The sequence below is a fragment of the Salmo salar genome, chromosome ssa11 (assembly GCF_905237065.1).
Source record: "Salmo salar chromosome ssa11, Ssal_v3.1, whole genome shotgun sequence".
NCBI lineage: Eukaryota > Metazoa > Chordata > Actinopteri > Salmoniformes > Salmonidae > Salmo > Salmo salar.
The window spans coordinates 76039728-76059362 of NC_059452.1; the positions used below are offsets into that span (position 1 = coordinate 76039728).

General features: G+C 45.4%; 1 protein-coding gene across 1 annotated transcript in view; it reads left to right on the forward strand.

Moving 5' to 3' along the window:
• LOC106563126 (protein Niban 2) overlaps positions 1-19635 on the forward strand; it is an 84814-nt gene that overhangs the window by 477 nt on the left and 64702 nt on the right. Inside the window, 4 exon segments of the mRNA XM_014128360.2 lie at positions 11329-11459; positions 12370-12498; positions 12704-12809; positions 13211-13378. Of these exon segments, the coding sequence (XP_013983835.2) occupies positions 11329-11459; positions 12370-12498; positions 12704-12809; positions 13211-13378 (534 nt within the window).

Sequence of the window (19635 nt, forward strand, 5' to 3'; positions counted from 1 at the left end):
TTTAAAACGATACGTCCTTCCACACTCACAGGAAACTTACTCGACAGTCGGCATCCCTCGAAAGTTAGGCTACATTGTTTCAATAAATTACAGAATGTTACAGAATGTCAAATTGCCTCGCATAACCCTCAGCTGAAGTATATTTCGAACAGTCAGTCTCCCTCCCCATACTTGAAGCAAGCCCAAAGTGAAAGTCCTTATTTCTCAGAGACAATAACTGCTTTCCCAATGACAGGCGGCTTGATCATAATGTTTGTGCAGTCGTTTGGCCCATACAGAAGTCTATTAAAAGCATGTATTGTCCAACCTCTCACTCCCACAGATTTATTTTAGTCAATTTAGGGAGCGGAGTAGGCTAAACTCTCACATGGACTTGAACTATTTATGTTTGAGGAATGCAATCCCTCTTGTAGAAGTTCTATACTATTGCTTGAGCATTGGTTTGCTAACTTCTCATGTTGAAATGTGTCCTTCTGAAAGATAAACAGGGGTGAGCGCTGGAATGAGGGTAGGCCTATTTGGGCTACTTGTGATTCACTGAACCAGTCTACAATTCAACCCTGTTGATATACATTTGCTTGGGTGAAGTGAGGTCTGATCAGGCTACTCCAGTCTTGTATTTTCACTCAGTCCGGGGTTCTGACCTCAGAATCCAGGATATGTCTGGTTGTGGCTGGAAACAATGTATGCCACTTTCCCCCCCAGACTCACCCTCATTCCTGATTTACAATTGATTCTCTCCACCATGAATGTTTGTTTGTGCCTTCTATAAGACTTGTCATCCAGAGAATAAGCAGATTTACAGATATCTGTCGTCTCTCCACATAAGAATGGATTAATCCCAATTGGCACCCTATTCTCCAGTTCACTACTTTTGACCAGAGCCCTATGGGTCCTGGTCAAAAGTAGTGCCCTATATAGGAAATAGTGTGCCATTTGGGATGGAACCTCTCTCGGGGAGTCCTTCCTGGTAACATGAGGTATCAACTCTAACACTGCTGCTTCTTGAGAATGTGAAAGCCAGCTCTGTGCTGTTCACACTACTACTTCAGTCAGATCTGTTGAAGTGACAGGTCTGTCGCAAATGGCAAGCAACTTCTAGTGAGGCGATCAGAATGTCATCACAAGCAAAAGGAGCCTCGTTTACACCTTGCAGTAACATGTAGATTTTTTTGATCTGATCAATATGATCTAATCCCTATCTGATCATGGTATTAAAATGTCTCATCTGTCCACTTTGTCTGCATTGTGATCAGATTTCCAGGTAACTCCCTGTGTATGTAAGTATATATATTTCAAACTAACATGAATTTAAGACAATTATTAATGCCATACGTCATTGGTGCTTCCTGTCAATGATGTTAGAGGCGGGTATAATTATGAATTGAAATGGTTTGACCATCCAGATCGTTTTACACTTGATATCCAGATACACCTCCAGAGGTGGTCAGGAAGAACTGATCACAGTCCCATTACAATGCACCTTTTAATGATCTACACGTCAAAAAATATGGACAAGATCAGGACAAAGGATGCTAGTTGGCACCAGGTATAAACCGGGCTAGAGTAGGCCAATTATTTCCCCGCTACTGCAAGAGTATAGTACGTCACTGTTCATAGTAATATACACACTACCTAATACTAAAAAAATAAAGCCGAGCCAGTTGATATAATAGTGAACCCTTCCTCCACTGATCAGTCAGACTGTTTTAGTCTGGTAAAGGGGCAGGCAGTAGCTGTAGCTTCTAAAGATGTCCGAAGCTGCAGCTTCAGAAGGAAAGAGAGAAGGAAGGAAAAAGCAGGTAGGAACATGCCTTGGTATTAATGAACAGAAAGCCAGTCTGGTTCTCACTCAGATGAATGGAAAGTAACCCCCCCCCATTCTGTCTATGACTTTCTACATGCCTTTTTAGTTCATATCTCTGTTTTCATTTTATACCTTTTGTCTACTTCACAAACACGACCCAACCAACTGCTTAAGGTGACAGTTCTGTTTGGGTGTGGGTGGGAGAAGTGGTTTGTCAGCTCTTGTCCATGGGGAGTATACTGTTTGGAATAGTTAGCTGTACTGGGGGATGTCTCCACATTTGCTGTCAAGGTACATTCTCACCAGCTGACACACACACACATTCCTGTTTTTCTTTCCTACTCCCAGACTTTTGTTAATCAGTTGTCAGTGAACTGCTTGACCCCAGTCCATCACTCCCTCATCCCCTAATACATACAGTAGACCTACCCAGTGACAGTACATACCATTCAAGCTGCAGGAGTTTTCCAGTCAGTCTAGTTTTCCATCTGTAAAGAGTTCAACAGTCTGCAACCAACAGAAACAGGACGGTCAATGTTCAATCCATTCTGACTACTGTACTTCTCACTCACACAGAGGCTGGAGGTAGGTGTGGGTGCTGTCCATCTAACCCCCAGACTGCTCCTGTGCTCTGATGCAATCAAAGCCAGGTTTGGACTCCAGATGACAGGGCACACAGTTCCATAACTTAGGCCTTGAGTGTAATCAAATCTCCATCAGTTTAGTCTGCTGCAGACTGTCAGTCAAGCCATGCCTTCATTCCAGTGGGGAAGTGTGTAATTTGACCTAAATCCTTGTGAGAGTGGCTTTGGCACACTAACCCAGCCTGTCGGCAGTGCAGTACGTGAATGAAATGTACTGAACAAAATATAAACGCAACAATTTTAAAGATTTTACTGTTATAGTTCATATGAGGAAATCAGTTAATTTAAATACATTCATTAGGCCCTAATCTATGGATTTCACATGACTGGGAATATAGATATGTGTCTGTTGGTCACAGACCCCTTAAAGGGTTCTGGATCCGAACCAGTCAGGGGCCTCCCGAGTGACTCAGTGGTCTAACGCACTGCATCGCAGTGCTTGAGGTGTCACTACAGACCCAGGTTCGGATCCCAGGCTGTCTCACAACCGGCCGTGACCAGGAGTCCCAAAAGGCGGCGCATAATTGGCCCAGTGTCGTCCGGGTTAGGGGAGGGTTTGGCTGGGGGGGGCTCTTTTTGGCTCATCGCACTCTAGTGACTCCTTTTGGCGGACCGGGTGCCTGCAGGCTGACTTCATTTGAATGGTATTTCCTCCGACACATTGGTGCGGCTGGCTTCTGGGTTGAGCAGGTGTTAAGTGCGGTTAGGTGGGTCATGTTTCGGAGGACGTATGACTCGACTTTCACCTCTCCCGAGTCCGCTGGGGTGTTGCAGCGACGAGACAAGACTGCAACTGGATATCACAAAATTGGGGTAAAAAAAATGTCAGTATCTGGTGCACTGCATGAGTGAAATGGTGGGCACAACACATCTCCATCGCATAGAGTTGATCAGGCTGTTGATTGTGGCCTGTGGAATGTTGTCCCACTCCTCTTCAATGGCTGTGCGAAGTTTCTGGATATTGGCAGGAACTGGAACGCTGTTTTAAAAGTAAATCCAGAGCATCCCAAACATGCTCAATGTGTGACATGTCTGGTGAGTATGCAGGCCAAGGAAGAGCTGGGGCATTATGCTGAAATGTGAGGTGGTGGCAATTTGAATGCCATTCATCCCCTGCCATCAATTTAAAATGCAGTTGTTTTTAAAATGGAATTGTGTGAACAGAGTGCCATCATAGGGCACTCTGTTCACAATGTTGACATCAGCAACCATACATGGTCTGCATTTGTGAGGCCAGTTGGACGTACTACTACGTTCTCTAAAACAACGTTGGTGGTGGCTTATGGTAGAGAAATGAACATTAAATTCTCTGGCAACAGCTCTTGTGGACATTCCTGCAGTCAGCATGCCAATTGCATACTCCCTCAACTTGAGACATCTGTGGCATTGTGTTGTGACAACTGCACATTTTAGTGGCCTTTTGTCCCCAGCACAAGGTCCACCTGTGTAATGATCATGCTGTTATTGTGTTTGATGGGGTTGAAGTCAGGGCTCTGTGCAGCCAAGTCAAGTTCTTCCACACCGATCTCGCAAACCATTTCTGTATAGACCTTGCTTTTGTGCACAGGGCATTATTACGCTTAAACGGGAACTAAGTCACCTAGCCCAAACCATGAAAACAGCCCTAGACCATTATCCCGCCTACACCAAACTTTACAGTTGGCACTATGCATTTGGGCATGTAGCGTTCTCCTGGCATCTGCCAAACTCGGATTCATTCGTTCGGACTGCCAGATGGGGAAGCGTGATTCATCACTCCAGAGAACGCGTTTCCACTGCTCCGGAGTCCAATGGAGGCAAGCTTTACACCACTCCAGCCAACGCTTGGCATTGCGCATGGTGATCTTTGGCTTGTGTGCGGCTGCTCGGCCATGGAAACCCATTTCATGACATTCCAGACGATCCATTCTTGTGCTGACGTTAGTGAGTGTTGCAACCAAGGACAGAATATATATATATTTTTTTTTAAATATTTTTTTTTGCACAATTTGGTTGGGAGAATGCAAAATGTCATCCTGTGGGTGAAATTGCCGAATCCACTAATTTGAAGGAGTGTTCACTTTTGTGTGTTTGAGGTAGATGTGTACATCAAGGCAAAGTGACTAGGCATCAGGATAGATAAAGAGTAAAATAAAGAACAGATTTGCAGAAGCGTGTGAGTGTTTGTCGGTATGCGTTGTGTGTGTCTGTGTGTACCAGTCAAAAGTTTGAACACACCTACTCATTCAAGTGTATTGTTTATTTGTACTATATTCTACGTTTTAGATAATAGTGAAGACATATATAAACTATTAAATAACACATATGGAGTCATGTAGTAACCAAAAAGTGTTAATCAAAATATATTAAAAGTAGCCACCCTTTGGCTTGATGACCACCAGGAATGCATTTCAATTAACAGGTGTGCCTTAAAAGTTAATTTGTGGAATTTATTTCCTTCATGCATTTGAGCCATTCAGTTGTGTTGTGACACGGTAGGGGTGGTATACAGAATACAGCCCTATTTGGTAAAAGACCAAGTCCATATTATGGCAAGAACAGCTCAAATAAGCAAAGAGAAATGACAGTCCATCATTACTTTAAGATATGAAGGTCAGTCAATCTGCTGCATGAATCAGGCCTTCATGGTCGAATTGCTACAAAGAAACCACTACTAAAGGACACCAATAAGAGACTTGCTTGGTCCAAGAAACATGAGCAATGGACATTAGACCGGTGGAAATCTGTCCTTTTGGTCTGAGGGCAAATTTGATATTTTTGGTTCCAACCGCTGTGTCTGTGAGGCGCAGAGTAGGTGAACGGATGATCTCCGCGTGTGGTTCCCACTGAAGTGTGGGGGTGCTTTGCTGGTGACACTCAGTGATTTATTTAGAATTCAAGACGCACTTAGTCAGCATGGCTACCACAGCATTCTGCAGCGATATGCCATCCCATCTGGTTTGGGCTTATTTTTAATATAACCTTTTTATTTAACTAGGCAAGTCAGTTAAGAACAAACTCTTTACAATGACATCCCACTATTCCCAGGTAGGCCAACTGCCTTGTTCGAGGGCAGAACGACAGATTTTTACCTTGTCAGCTCAGGGATTCGATCTAGCAACTTTTAGGTTACTGGCCTAACGCTCTAACCGCTAGGCTACCTGCCGCTCCAGTGGGCTTAGTCCCACTACCATTTGTTTTTCAACAGGACAATGACCCAACACACCTCCAGGCTGTGTAAGGGCTATTTGGCCAAGAATGAGAGTGATGGAGTGCTGCATCAGATGGCCTGACCTCCACAATCCCTCAACCCAATTGAGATGGTTTGGGATGAGTTGGACCGCAGAGTGATGGAAAAGCAGACAAGTGCTCAGCATATGTGGGTACTCCTTCAAGACTGTTGGAGAAGCATTCCATGTGAAGGTGGTTGAGAGAATGCCAAGAGTGTGCAAAGGTGGCTACTTTAAATTATAAAATATTTTGATTTAACACTTTTGATTACATGGTTCCATGTGTTCATAGTGTTAATGTCTTAACTATTGTTCTATAATGTAGAAAAAGGTAAAAAAAACTTGCATGAGTAGGTGGGTCAACTTTTGACTGGTGCTGTGTGTATGCATAGTCAGTGCAAGTTAGTTAATTAATGGTTACCTGGACTATTTAGCAATCTTCTGGCTATTTATCAGTTTTATGGCTTGGGGGTAGAAACTGTCTTGGAGCCGGATGGTCGGTGAGCCCACGCTCCAGTATTGTTTGCCAGACGGTAGCTGGTTGGACAGTCTATGGCTTGGGTGACGGGAGTCTTTGGCAATTTTTTTGGGACCTTCCTCTGACGCCTGATCTAGAGGTCCAGGATGGCAGGGAGATCGGCCCCAGTAATGTACTGGGCTGTCCGCACCACCCTCTGTTGCGCTTTGTGGTCGATGGTGGTGCATTTGCTATACCAAGCGGTGATGCTCTCAATGGTGCAGCTGTAGAACCTTTTGAGGATCTGAGGGCCCATGCCAAATCTTTTCAGCCTCTTGAGGGGAAAATGACTGCGGATGTGTGTGGACCACGTTAAGACCTTAGTGATGTGAACTCCAAGGAACTTGAAGCTCTCGACCCGCTCCACCACAGCCCTGTGGATGGAGGCGTGCTCTCCCCTATTTCTCCTGTATTTCATGATCAGCTCCTTGGTCTCACTGACGTTGAGGGAGAGGTTGTTGTCATGGCACCACACTGCCAAGTCTTTGACCTCCCTGTAGGCGGTCTCATCGCCATCAGCGATTAGGCCTACCACCATCATGACATCAGCAAACTTAAAGGAAAGTTTGTGTGGAGTTATCTTTTGGTATTTGTTTCATTAGTCCGTTGAGATATTCCCAAAATGTTTTGAATGTCGTCATTCAAGTTTTCAAGATGTGTAACTTTCAAATTACAGAAACTTTCAAAATGCATCATGATGCTGTGTTTTGCGTATCTTTATCGACCTTGTGCCATCACAAACTCCACTGAACCTCCAATCAGGTTAGCAATGCTAACAAGTACATGTAAATGCTAACGAGTGCGGTATTTGACATAAACTACTTCCAGGACAGACATCCAAGCTCATAAAGTTATAAAATGCTGCACCCACAAATACAATATTAGACAGCAAGGTGCTTGATCCAGTAGGTAACTAGCTACTAAGTTAGCACACCAAATGCACAACTGCAGAGCATTTAACACATTTTATACAGTTAGCTTAATAGTTAAGCTATCTAGCTAGCAAACGTTTAAAAAAAAAAAAAAAAAAAAGCTTGGAATTCCATAGTGTAACTAAATCTTCTGGCGCATGCTGCACAATAGTGAGTGTGACTTACAAGGCTTCCGGTCTCTCGTCGTTGTGTGCTTGTAAACAAAACGACGTGAATGGGGACTACTGTTAAGCTTCATAATGCGACCGGTGAAATTAAGAATGCAATCTGCTTTATCTCCTAGCGTATTGTACAAGTTGGTATTTACTTAAGTAGCTACAAATATTCACATTTTATTAAACTTCAGTATACCTCCCAAGCCTACTTGAGGGGCCCCCGTGTTGACTGTCAGTGTGGCGGAAATATTGTTGCCTAACCTCACCACCTGGGGCCGTCCCGTCAAAGTCCAGGATCCAGTTAACGAGCCAGGTATTCAGTCCCCGGTTCCCCAGCTTGGTGATGAGCTTGGAGGGCACTATGGTGTTTAACGCTGAACTGTAGTCTGAACATCATTCTCACATAGTTATTTCCCCTCTTGTCCAGCTGGGAGAGGACAAGCACTTCATAATTACATATGTGAGTGCTACAGGGCGATAGTAATTTAGGCAGGTTATTTTGGAATTTTTGGGATAAGGGACAATGGTGGTCAGCTTGAAACATGCTGGCATTACAGACTGGAACAAGGAGAGATTGAAAATGTCCATGAAGACACTTGCCAGCTGGTCAGCGCATGCTTTGAGAACTCACCCTGGTATTCCCTCTGGCCCGGCGGCCTTGTGATTGTTAAACTGTTTTAAATGTTTTACTCACATTGGCCATGGACAGAGCTCACACAGTCATCCGGAACAAGTGCTTTCATGCAAGACTCTGTATTCCTCAGTGAGAATAAAAGGCATCGCTGGGTATCTCACGGCTGGGTTTCCCTTTGTAATCCGTTGTCGTCTGCAAGCCCAGCCACATACGATAAGCCGACGTTATAGGATTCCACCTTCCTCCTATATTGTCTTTTTGCATGTTCAATGTCTTGTCGGAGGTCATAGCAGGCTTTCTTGTATGTGTCCTGTTTCTTGTAAGTGGTTGCTCTGGTTTTTGGTTCGTATAGTTACTCTGGAGACAACATCATATATGCACTTATGATGAAGCTCGTGACTGATGTGGTAAACTCCTCAATGCTATCGGATGAATCCCGGAACATATCCCAGTCTGTGCTAGCAAAAGTCTTTTAGCATCGAGTCTGCTTCATCGGACCATTTCCATATTGAGCGTGTCACTGGTACTTACTCTTTTGAGCTTTTGTTTGTAAGCAGGAGAGAGTCATGGTCAGATTTCCCGCAGGGAGCATGAGGGAGGGCCTTATGTGGTCTGGTTTTAGCGCCCTTAGTGGCGCAGGACACGTTTTTGGTAAAAGTGAGGTAGAACGGTTTTAAGTCTCCCCGCATTAGTCAACGCCCACCAGAAACGCTGCCGCTGGGTGAGTGATTTCTTGTTTGTTTAAATTGGTGTTGGCTTGTGGAGAGATGTATACAGCCCTGATTATGGATGACAACTCTCTTGGTAGAGAAGTGTCTGCAGCATACCATGAGGTGTTCTATATCAGGTGAGCAAAATCTTGAGATTTCCTTCACACTGGAAGCATTGCGCTAGTTGTTTATGACGACATGCCCCTCCCCCTTTGGACTTGCCCAAGCCCTCCTTTGTCCGATCGTGCTGCTGCATGGAGGAAACCACTGAGTCCTACTTACATAGTCATCCAGCCACGTCTCTGCTAGGCATATAATATTGCAGCTTTCCAAGTCTCCTGATAAGAGCGTCTGCTAAATGACTAAAATGTAAATCTAATCTGTTAGACCAGCAAGAATTGATTAGGTAGGTGGAACTGTCTAGATTCTAGGTTTGCAAAACCTATTTCCAGGTTGGAAGATTCCCGGAATCTGAAGGGTATATGCCAGAAATCTGGGTATTGTTCAACCAGAATTTCATGGGAGTTTTGAGTTAGCTGAATTTTGCAACCCTAGACCAGCATGAAACATCTATTAAACCGGTTAAACTTTCATTATTCTGTTTAGATCCCCCTCATTATGTTTTTATACAGTGCATTTCAGAAAGTGACTAAGTGTGTGTTTTGAGTTTACAGGATAAACTCTGATTTACTTGTCTCTGTTCCCTCCTTGGCTCTTCCACTAGTCCTTATCTTGTTGTCAGGTCTTTCCTTCCTGCCCTCCTACTCAAAGGCTCCTTTTGCTTTCCTGTGGAGCCTTTGCCATAAACATCTCATAGACTGGTGTCACGTTGAGCTGAGAACACTGAACCACCACAAGCCAACCCTAAATGGACTGAGCAATTTTGTTGTTGAGGAAGTCCTTTTCAAGAATGACTCTGGTTAGACCATGGTATTTTACCATTCAACATCAAGGTTGCAAAATTCTGGTAACTTTTAAATGTCCAGGTTTTGAGAATTTGGGGGAAAATAACTGGAGTTTTGCAACCTTACTCCAGATAGTGTAGTCTGCTACAAATGCAATACATTTGGCACAATGCTATTCTAGGCTCTTATGCTCCTTGACTGTAACAAAAGGTATGCAAAAGCAATCTTCAATATCTGTTCCAATTGAGAATGAAGTTATTGTACCAGCATTATATGTAGTGTTTTCTCAGTGAAAGCTGACGTAGCTAACTTTCCTTATAAAGACAAATGGTGAGCAATATACATTTTACTGCTTGGACCTTTTCATATAAGGCTGATAGAAAGGCGGTAAAGATACTGGAGGGTTAATGCCCTCTCTTCCAGTCTCTCTGCTTTTCCTGTCTGAGTCCAGTCCAAGCCTAGTTGAGTCACCTTATAGCCCTCCACACGCCTGTCCTCAATGCCCGCCTTGGTAGTCTCATACTAACAGCTTCTCTTCTAGACCAAGCTCTTAGCAAAATCCTCTGTGATCTAACGAGTCACATTACTGACATGTCATGCTTTTCTGGCTCTGCTGCCAGCTGAGACTGGGTTTCTGTGACTGTGTGGCCTAGCTGTGCTCTCGCTGTCTCTGTGGCTGTTTTTCTGTGACTGTCTAGTGTGTGTGTGAGACTGATGTTTGGGTAACCTGTTGTCACTTCTGATTACATAATGGGTTATCAATCAAATTTATTTATAAAGCCCTTCTTACATCAGCTGTTGGCACAAAGTGATTATACAGAAAGCCAGCCTAAAACCCCAAACAGCAAGCAATGCAGGTGTAGAAGCACGGTGGCTAGGAAAAACTACCCTAGAAAGGCCAGAACCTAGGAAGAAACCTAGAGAGGAACCAGGCTATGAGGGCTGGCCAGTCCTCTTCTGGCTGTGCCGGGTGGAGATTATAACAGCACATGGCCAAGATGTTCATAGATGACCAGCAGGGTCTTATTATTATTATTATTATTATTATTATTAATCATCAGTGGTTGTTGATGTTGCAACAGGTCAGCACCTCAGGAGTATATGTCAGTTGGTTTTTCATAGCCGATCATTCAGAGTATCTCAATCTAGAGACGGTAGGAGCGGTAAACAGCAGGTCTGGGACAGGTGGCACGTCTGGTGATCAGTTCAGGGTTCCATAGCCACAGGCAGAAGAGTTGAAACTGGAGCAGCAGCACGGCCAGGTGGACTGGGGACAGCAAGGAGTCATCAGGCCAGGTAGTCCTGAGGCATGGTCCTAGGGCTCAGGTCCTCCGAGAGAAAAAGAGAGGGAATTAGAGGGAGCATACTTAAATTCACACAGGACACCAGATAAGACAGGAGAAATACTCCAGATATAACAGGTTGACCCTAGCCCCCCGACACATAAACTACTGCAGCATAAATACTAGAGGCTGAGACAGGAGGGGTCGGGAGACACTGGCCCCGTCCGCTGATACCCCTGGACAGGGCCAGACAGGCAGGATATAACCTTCTCATGGTTATTCCTTCTCATGAATTTATGCCAGCCTGTGTTGCCAGCCTGTGTTGCCAGCCTGTGTTGCCAGCCTGTGTTGCCAGCCTGTGTTGCCAGCCTGTGTTGCCAGCCTGTGTTGCCAGCCTGTGTTGCCAGCCTGTGTTGCCAGCCTGTGTTGCCAGCCTGTGTTGCCAGCCTGTGTTGCCAGCCTGTGTTGCCAGCCTGTGTTGCCAGCCTGTGTTTACGGTCTAACTGTGAATTCTGTCTCTTTCTTCCCACAGCTCGTGCCAGGCAGGTGATGGGGGAGTTTGGCCATGTGTACAAGGAGCAGTATGCTGTGGCCCTCTTTAACAGTGTCCGCTTTGAGATCGAGGGGGGAGGAGGGCCCCAGTCACAGCTCCTGCACCGCAAGGCAAGCGGCCAGGCCGGCCTGGGGACGACTGTCTGTTGCACTCGTTCACCCCTCTGTTTTGCCTGTTTTTTTTATTTTTATTTTGTCACCCCCCCCCCCATTCTCTCTTCTCGCTCTCTCTTCCTTTTATTCAGTTCCCCTCTCACAGTATTCCCACCATCTGCAACTCTCTCCTTCTCAACCTCCTTACCTTCGTGTCCCTTATTTTTTTTTTTTCTCTTCCTATTTTCTGAGTGTCAAGGTTTTATCTCTGAGTGCAAGGCCGTGTGTGTTTTAAACTCAACAGTCAAAAGCGATGGGCACAGATGGGAAACATACTGTAGCCATCTCCACTTCAGTGCTGGGGAGTTCTGTGTTAGTCCCTGCCATTGAGTCACTGGAGGGAAAGTGGAGCAGAATTCACACATGAACAAATAGGGATGGTGCTAAGAATGTTATTTCCCTCGTCTCTTCTCCTCACTACCCGAGTGATGCCCCGGGTAGTCACACACACCGAAACACACACTTGTTTTTTGATTTACACACACAAAATATTTCTGAATAACACACAGGCACCACATTTTACAGAGCACTGCCAGTCAGCACCTTCCAAGCGCACACAACCCCTCTTCTCCAGCTTCTCTCATCCCCTTATTTCCGGCCTTCCTCTGCTGTGATTAAAGCTGTTTGAGTTCTAGTATTTGATCTACAACAGGAAATGTAAAAACGAAGTGTGTGGTTGTGTAAACACTAGCCGAAACTTGTGTGCTCTCATTTTAGCCCTCCGGTCTAAATTGCCTCCAGCGTGTGAAATATAATTAGGCCTGACATTACTGTATGGATGAGTCTCAAATAGCACCCTATTCCCTATATAGTGCACTGCTTTTGACCAAAAGCCCTATTGCTAACTGTGTCTGTTGTGTTGTGGTAGAATCCTCTAGAAGACCACTCGATCTTCTCTGGGGGTCTGTTCCAGTACTTGGAGGGGAACAAGAAATGGAGAAACCGCTTTGTCTTCGTGGCTGACACATACAACGTTAGCTTCTACGAGAACAAAGTGGTGAGGGTGGTCGGAAAAACTGAAACTATATATTTTCTTGCTCGTTTTACGTTTACCTTCATAACCAAACTTCAATGTCAGCTAGTCTGAATAATTTGGGTCACAACTTTAGCTGTGGGTTGACGGTTCTGAACGGCTTGTACTTTTTTCACTTTTTTTTTTCACCCTCTCTCCTTGAAACTACCCCCTTCTCGCTCTCTGATAGGCTCACGAGAGGGGCTTGCACCCTAAAGGAACCATCAACTGTGCTGGATACAAAGCTCTGACCTCCATGGAAGAATACCTGGATCTGGTCAGCACCAGCCTGCCAGGTGAGAGAGACGATTTGTTAACGGCCGCTGACTGTGTATAATAAACGGCCGATCATGAGAAACACTGTTGCGTTGTCGTTGAACCAGCACTTCATCCAATGTGAGATCAAGTACTAAAGTCAGTGGCTCGCTGGGCCGTATTCATTAGGGGCTCTATTCAATATGGTTTGCTGAAGCGTTACGTTTTCCGTAAATGCGTTCTCGGCTAATGCGGGGACATTGAAATTTAAAGGCAATCGCGCAGTAACTCTGAACTTCCGCGATACTGATTTGAATAGAGCCCTAGGGCACACTGTAGTAAAAGTTTAGCAATCGGTCCGTTTTCTTCCATTTGGTGACTAGTGAATACAACCCTGATGACGAAGCTATGAGCACTAAGTGTGTGTGTGTGTTTTTTTCAGGTGTAAAGGCTAAGGTGGGCAGCGGTCCATTTGTTAAGGGTGCCACCCAGTTCCCCCTGATCCTGTGGCACCCGTACGCCCGTCACCACTACTTCTGTGTGCTGACAGAGAAGGAGCAGACGAAGTGGCACGCTGTGCTCCAGGACTGTGTCAGGCACAGCAACAATGGTGAGGAGCTGTGTGAACACATGACACAGTTAACACATACAGTACACACACACAGCCATTTGGTGGTTCTGAATGACAGGAAGGGGATGACAGGTAGGGAACAACAGACTCTCCCTCAGCTCCACCCTGGCCAATTATTGCTCTTCTGTTTTACTGCCATTGTTCACAACACAGACCAGGGTGTGTGTGTTTCACTATGTGAGCGTTTGCATACCATCTCAATGAGCTGTTCTATCAGTGAGAGTGAAATGCAGCCAGGCAGGAATGTTTTTTAAAAGTTATGACTTGGTTATGATAGTCTGGAGCGGTGTTCCTCAACTCTGAGTCCTGGAGGGCATGTGAGTGGCAGGGTGTGGCCTAATTCTTTATTACCCCAATTCAATAAATGTGAGCCTTGTCCAATCCAGAACCAGCCATAGGTTCCTATCTTCTTTCTGTAGCGCGATGCATCTACAAGTAAACAACCCAGACAGGATGCTCCATTAATCAGTCATTTGATCTGTACTGGCACACACACCAGATGAATACAGCCTGGTGTGGTGAGTGCAGGGTGCTACACAGTAAACATTGGTGTTGGATGAGGTGAAACTCCCCTCACCTCCCCACAATCACAGTAGTAAATGTGGAGTGTTTGTGTATTCTCCTACCTCGCGGAGCATATAAAGAGACTTATTTGTTTAGTATTTCATTAGGATCCCCAATTAGCTGCTGCTGCAGGGAAACAAAATACAACAAATGTAATACATAATACACATCACAGAATACAATGCAATGCATAATACTATACAGAATATATAAAAATGAGGGCTGTCAAACGATTAAAAGAATCGCGATGAATCGCTTTTTTTTTTTGCACAAATATGGTGCTAAATAAAGATTTGTCCATAAAAATAAAAGTTTTATTGAGTTATAAGCATGCTTTTAATGGCATATTCACCATAAACAAGTTAAGCAATACAAAAGTCCTCTAAGTTACTAATGCACCCAGTAGGGCTACTACCTCATACATTTTCTTGAAGTTCACAGACACACACACACACACACACACACACACACACACAGTTAAAGCTTCAGCCATTCCAAATGATTGTTCTACCAAATACTAATTGGAGGGTTGGCTATAAGAAAGAAAATAACTGTCTCTATGGATACAAAGGGCATAAACCTGTCCAACAATGTCATGAATTCCACACATAAGCCTATGACCATAGACTTCAGTCATCCTCCTTTTTCTTTTCACTGAGCCAGTTGCTAAGATAAATAAGCATGTTGTCATTTTCAGATAATGAAGCTGCTCTTTTTCTGTACGATATGCACAGAGTGAAAACAACCTCTCAGTCAGGCGTTGCCAGGTACATTTGTGCAGTGTAGGCCAGCCTGGTGTTTGCCCCTGCATGCTGTGACCACCAATGTAGTGGACAGTCCTCCATTACATTTTAGTCATTTAGCAGACGTTCTTATCCAGAGCGACTTACAGTAGTGAATGCATACATTTCATTTTTTTTCTCCGTACTGGTCCCCCGTGGGAATCGAACCCACAACCCTGGCATTGCAAACACCATGCTCTACCAACTGAGCCACACGGGACTAATGTCCATGTTGATGCTGGGCTCTGCTTTGTAACGCTCCACACATTTTCTCAATGGACTCCTCTTCATCAGACTCAAAAGAACTCAACAAGAGGGCAGCTTTCTTCTTTGGTGGCTCTGACGGGTTGCTTTATCAGGTTGCTGTGCAGGCCTCTCTTCCTTCAGCAAGTTGCTGACCAAAGCCCACACCTCACCCCTCTCAGGTCTGGGAAGGCACTTCAGGTCCTTAAGGATTGGCCCCTTTTTTTCAATTTTTGCTTAAAATGACATACCCAAATCTAACTGCCCGTAGCTCAGGCCCTGAAGCACGGATATGCATATTATTGGTACCATTTGAAAGGAAACACTTTGGCTTTTGTGGAAATGTGAAAGGAATGTAGGAGAATATAACACATTAGATCTGGTCAAAGATAATACCTTGTTTGAAATGCAAGAGAGGCCATAATGTATTATTCCAGCCCAGATACAATTTAGATGTTGGCCACTAGACAGCAGCAGTGTATGTGCAAGTTTGACTGATCCAATGAACCATTGCATTTCTGTTTAGGATGTTATATCAAGACTGCCCAAATGTGCTTAATTTGTTTAACTTTTCATGTTCAAAACTGTGCACTCCCCTCAAACAATAGCATGGTATTCACTATAATTGCTACTGTAAATTGGACAGTGCAGTTAGCTTCAATTCTTGTTAATCTTTCTGCCAATATAAGATATATCTATGTCCTGGGAAATTGTCTTGTTACTTACAACCTCATGCTGATCGCATTAGCCTACATTAGCTCAACCGTCCCGCAGGGGACCCACTTATCCTGAAGAAGTTTTAAACCTTGGGTCGAATGCTGTGGCGATCTTCAGCCATGTGAGGTTGGTGTTTTCCTTTGGTTTCTCCAGGTCTATAAGAGGAGAGATGGTCGCCTCGCTTTGAGTTCTTAGGAAACTATGCAGTTTTTATTTTTATATTATTTCTTACATTGCTACCCTGGGAAATCTTAAGTCTTATTACATACAGCCGGGAAGAACTATTGGATATAAGAGCAACGTCAACTTACCAACATTGCGACCAGGAATACAACTTTCCCAAAGCGGAGCCTCTGTTCAGACCACCACCCAGGACAATGGATCTAATCCCAGTAGCCGACCCAAAACAACGGCACCGCAGACGGAGCGGCCACCTGGTCAGTCTCCGTAGACGTGCACATCACCCACCGCTCCCAAGTAGGCTACTAGCCAATGTCTAGTCTCTTGACAACAAGGTAGACGAAATTCGAGCAAGGGTTGCCTTCCAGAGAGACATCAGCAATTGTAACATTCTCAGTTTCATGGAAACATGGCTCTCTCGGGATATGTTGTCGGAATTGGTTCAGCCACCGGGCTTCTCCATGCATCGCGCCGACAGAGATAAACACCTCTCTGGGAAGGGGAAGGGTGGGGGTGTATGCTTTGACTAACGACTCATGGTGTAATCATAACGTACAGGAACTCAAGTCCTGCTCACCCGACCTAGAATTCCTTACAATAAATGTCGGACATTTTACCTACCAAGATAATTCTTGTCAGTTATAGTCACAGCTGTGTACATTCCCCCTCAAGCACACACCAGGACGGCCCTCATGGAACTTCACGGAACTCTATGTAAACTGTAAACCATATATCCCGAGGCTGCATTTATTGTAGCTGGGGATTTTACCAAAGCAAATTTGAGAACAAGGCTACCTAAATTCTATCAGCATATTGATTGCACCACGCGCAGGGGTAATACTCTCGACCACTGCTACTCTAACGTCCGCGATGCATACAAAGCCCTCCCCGCCTTCCCTTCGGCAAATCTGACCACGATGCCATCTTGCTCCTACCGTCTTATAGGCAGCTGGTCTGACCAATCGGAAGCCACGCTTAAAGATTGTTTTGATCACGAGGACTGGAATATGTTCCGGCCAGCCTCAGAACAACATCGACCTATACGCTGACTCGGTGAGTGAGTTTATTAAGAAGTGCTTTAGAGATGTTGTACCCACTGTGACTAAAACCTACCCTAACCAGAAACCGTGGATGGATGGCGGCATTCGTGCAAAACTGAAAGCGCGAACCACCGCATTTAATCATGGAACGAGGTCTGGAAATATGACTGAATATAAACAGTGTAGTTATTCCCTCCAAGGCAATCAAACAAGCGAAATGCCGGTACAGGGACAAGGTGGAGTTGCATTTCAACAGCTCGGACATGAGATGTATGTGGCAGGATCTACAGGAAATAACAGACAACAAAAAGAACCAGCCACATCACAGACACTGACATCACGCTTCCAGACAAACTAAACACCTTCTTTGCCCGCTTTGAGGATAATACAGTGCCACCGTCGCGGCTCGCTAACAAGAACTGTGCCCCCCCCCCACCACCACCACCTCTCATCAATGGCTGACGTGAGTAAAACATTTAAATGTGTCAAACCTCGCAGGGCTGCTGGCCCAGATAGCATCCCTATCCACTTCCTCAGAGCATGCACAGACCAGCTGGCTGGTGTGTTTACGGACATATTAAATCGCTACCTATGCCAGTCTGTTGTCCCCAGATGCTTCAAGATGGCTACCATTGCTCCTGTACCCAAGAAGGCAAAGATAACTGAACTAAATGACTACCGCCCCGTAGCACTCACTTCTGTCATCATGAAGTGCTTTCAGAGGCTAGTCAAGGATCATATCACCTCCACCTTATCGGCCACCCTAGACCCACTTCAGTTTGCATACCGCCCCAACAGGTCCACCGATGACGCATTTACCATCACATTGCACACTGCCCTATCCCATCTGGACAAGAGGAATACCTATGTAAGAATGCTATTCATTGACTACAGCTCAGCATTCAACACCATAGTGCTCATCAAGCTGGAGGCCCTGGGTCTCAACCCCGCCCTGTGCAATTGGGTCCTGGAGTTTCTGATGGGCTGCCCCAAGGTGGTGAAGGTAGGAAACATCTCTACTTCGCTGACCCTCAACACTGGGGCCCCACAAGGGTGTGTGTGCTCAGCCCCCTCCTGTACTCCCTGTTCACCCACGACTGCGTGGCTATACACGTCTCCAACTCAATCAGGTTTGCAGATGACACAACAGTAGTGGGCTTGATTACCAACAATGACACGACAGTCTGCAGGGAGGAGGTGAGGGCACTCGGAGTGTGGTGTCAGGAAAACAACCTCTCACTCAACGTCAACAAAACAAAGGAGATGATCGTGGACTTCAGGAAACAGCAGAGCGAGCACCCCCCTATCCACATCGGAGGGACATCAGTGGAGAAGTTGGAAAGTTTTATGTTCCTCGGCGTACACATCACAGACAAACTGAAATGGTCCACCCGCACAGGCAGTGTGGTGAAGAAGGCGCAACAGCACCTCTTCAACCTCAGGAGGCTGACAATGTCTTGTCACCCAAAACCCTGACTAACTTTTTACAGATGCTCAATTGAGAGCATCCTGTCAGGCTGTATCACAGCCTGGTACGGCAACTGCACCGCCCTCAACTGCAAGGCTCTCAGAGGGTGGTGCGGTCTGCCCAACACACCACCGGGGGCAAACTACCTGCCCTCCATGACACCTACAGCACCCGATGTCACAGGAAGGCCCAAAAGATCAAGGACAACACCTCCCTCCGAACCACTGCCTGTTCACAACGCTACCATCGAGAAGGCGAGGTCATCCTGACATGACCCTCCAGCATGACAATGCCACCAGCCGTTGTGCTCATTCTGCGCGTGATTTCCTGCAAGGCAGGAATGTCAGTGTTCTGCCATGGCCAGCGACGAGCCCGGATCTCAATCCCATTGAACACATCTGGGACCTGTTGGGTCCCAGATGTGGGCTAGGCCCATCCCAGATGAGGGCTAGGCCCATACCCCCCCCTTTGTGGAGGAGTGGGGTAACATCTCACAGCAAGAACGGGCAAATCTGGTGCAGTCCATGAGGAGATGCACTACAGTACTTAGTATCTGGTGTGGCCACCAGCTGCATTGACTGACTTTTGATTTTGACACCCCCCTTTGTTCAGGGACACATTATTCCATTTCTGTTAGTCACATGTCTGTGGAACTGTCTGTTCAGTTTGTCTCAGTTGTTGAATCCTGTTATGTTCATACAAATATTTACACATGTTAAGTTTGCTGAAAATAAACACAGTTGACAGTGAGAGGACGTTTCTTTTTTTGCTGAGTTTATGTACATATTCTCATTCACCCCTTTTTAGATCTGTGTGTTGGGTAGTTGGAATTGTTAGACATTACTGCACTGTCGGAACCTGAAGCACAAGCATTTCGCTACATTCACATTAACATCTGCTAACTATGTGTATGTGTCCAACTTCAGCTTGAATCTTACCAGATAGGCAAAAAATCATCAGCTTTCCATCATCCGCTTTCCATCATCTGAAGGCGATGGCACAAAGCAGGCACCACTGAGCAAGTTCAGTCAAGTACCTGCAGTGGAAGATCTTTCAATCACTTCAGTCAATTATGAGAGACTTGTTGTACGCAGACAATTCACTCACTCGCATATTATAACACTAATGGTGTGATAGATTACCTGCAGGGCCCAGCAGTGCCCGCAGTTTCTCCAGTTCAGCTGTGGTTGGCATGGTGATGTTTTTCTGTTGGGCCAGAGCATCTCTGTGGTTGATTTCTGT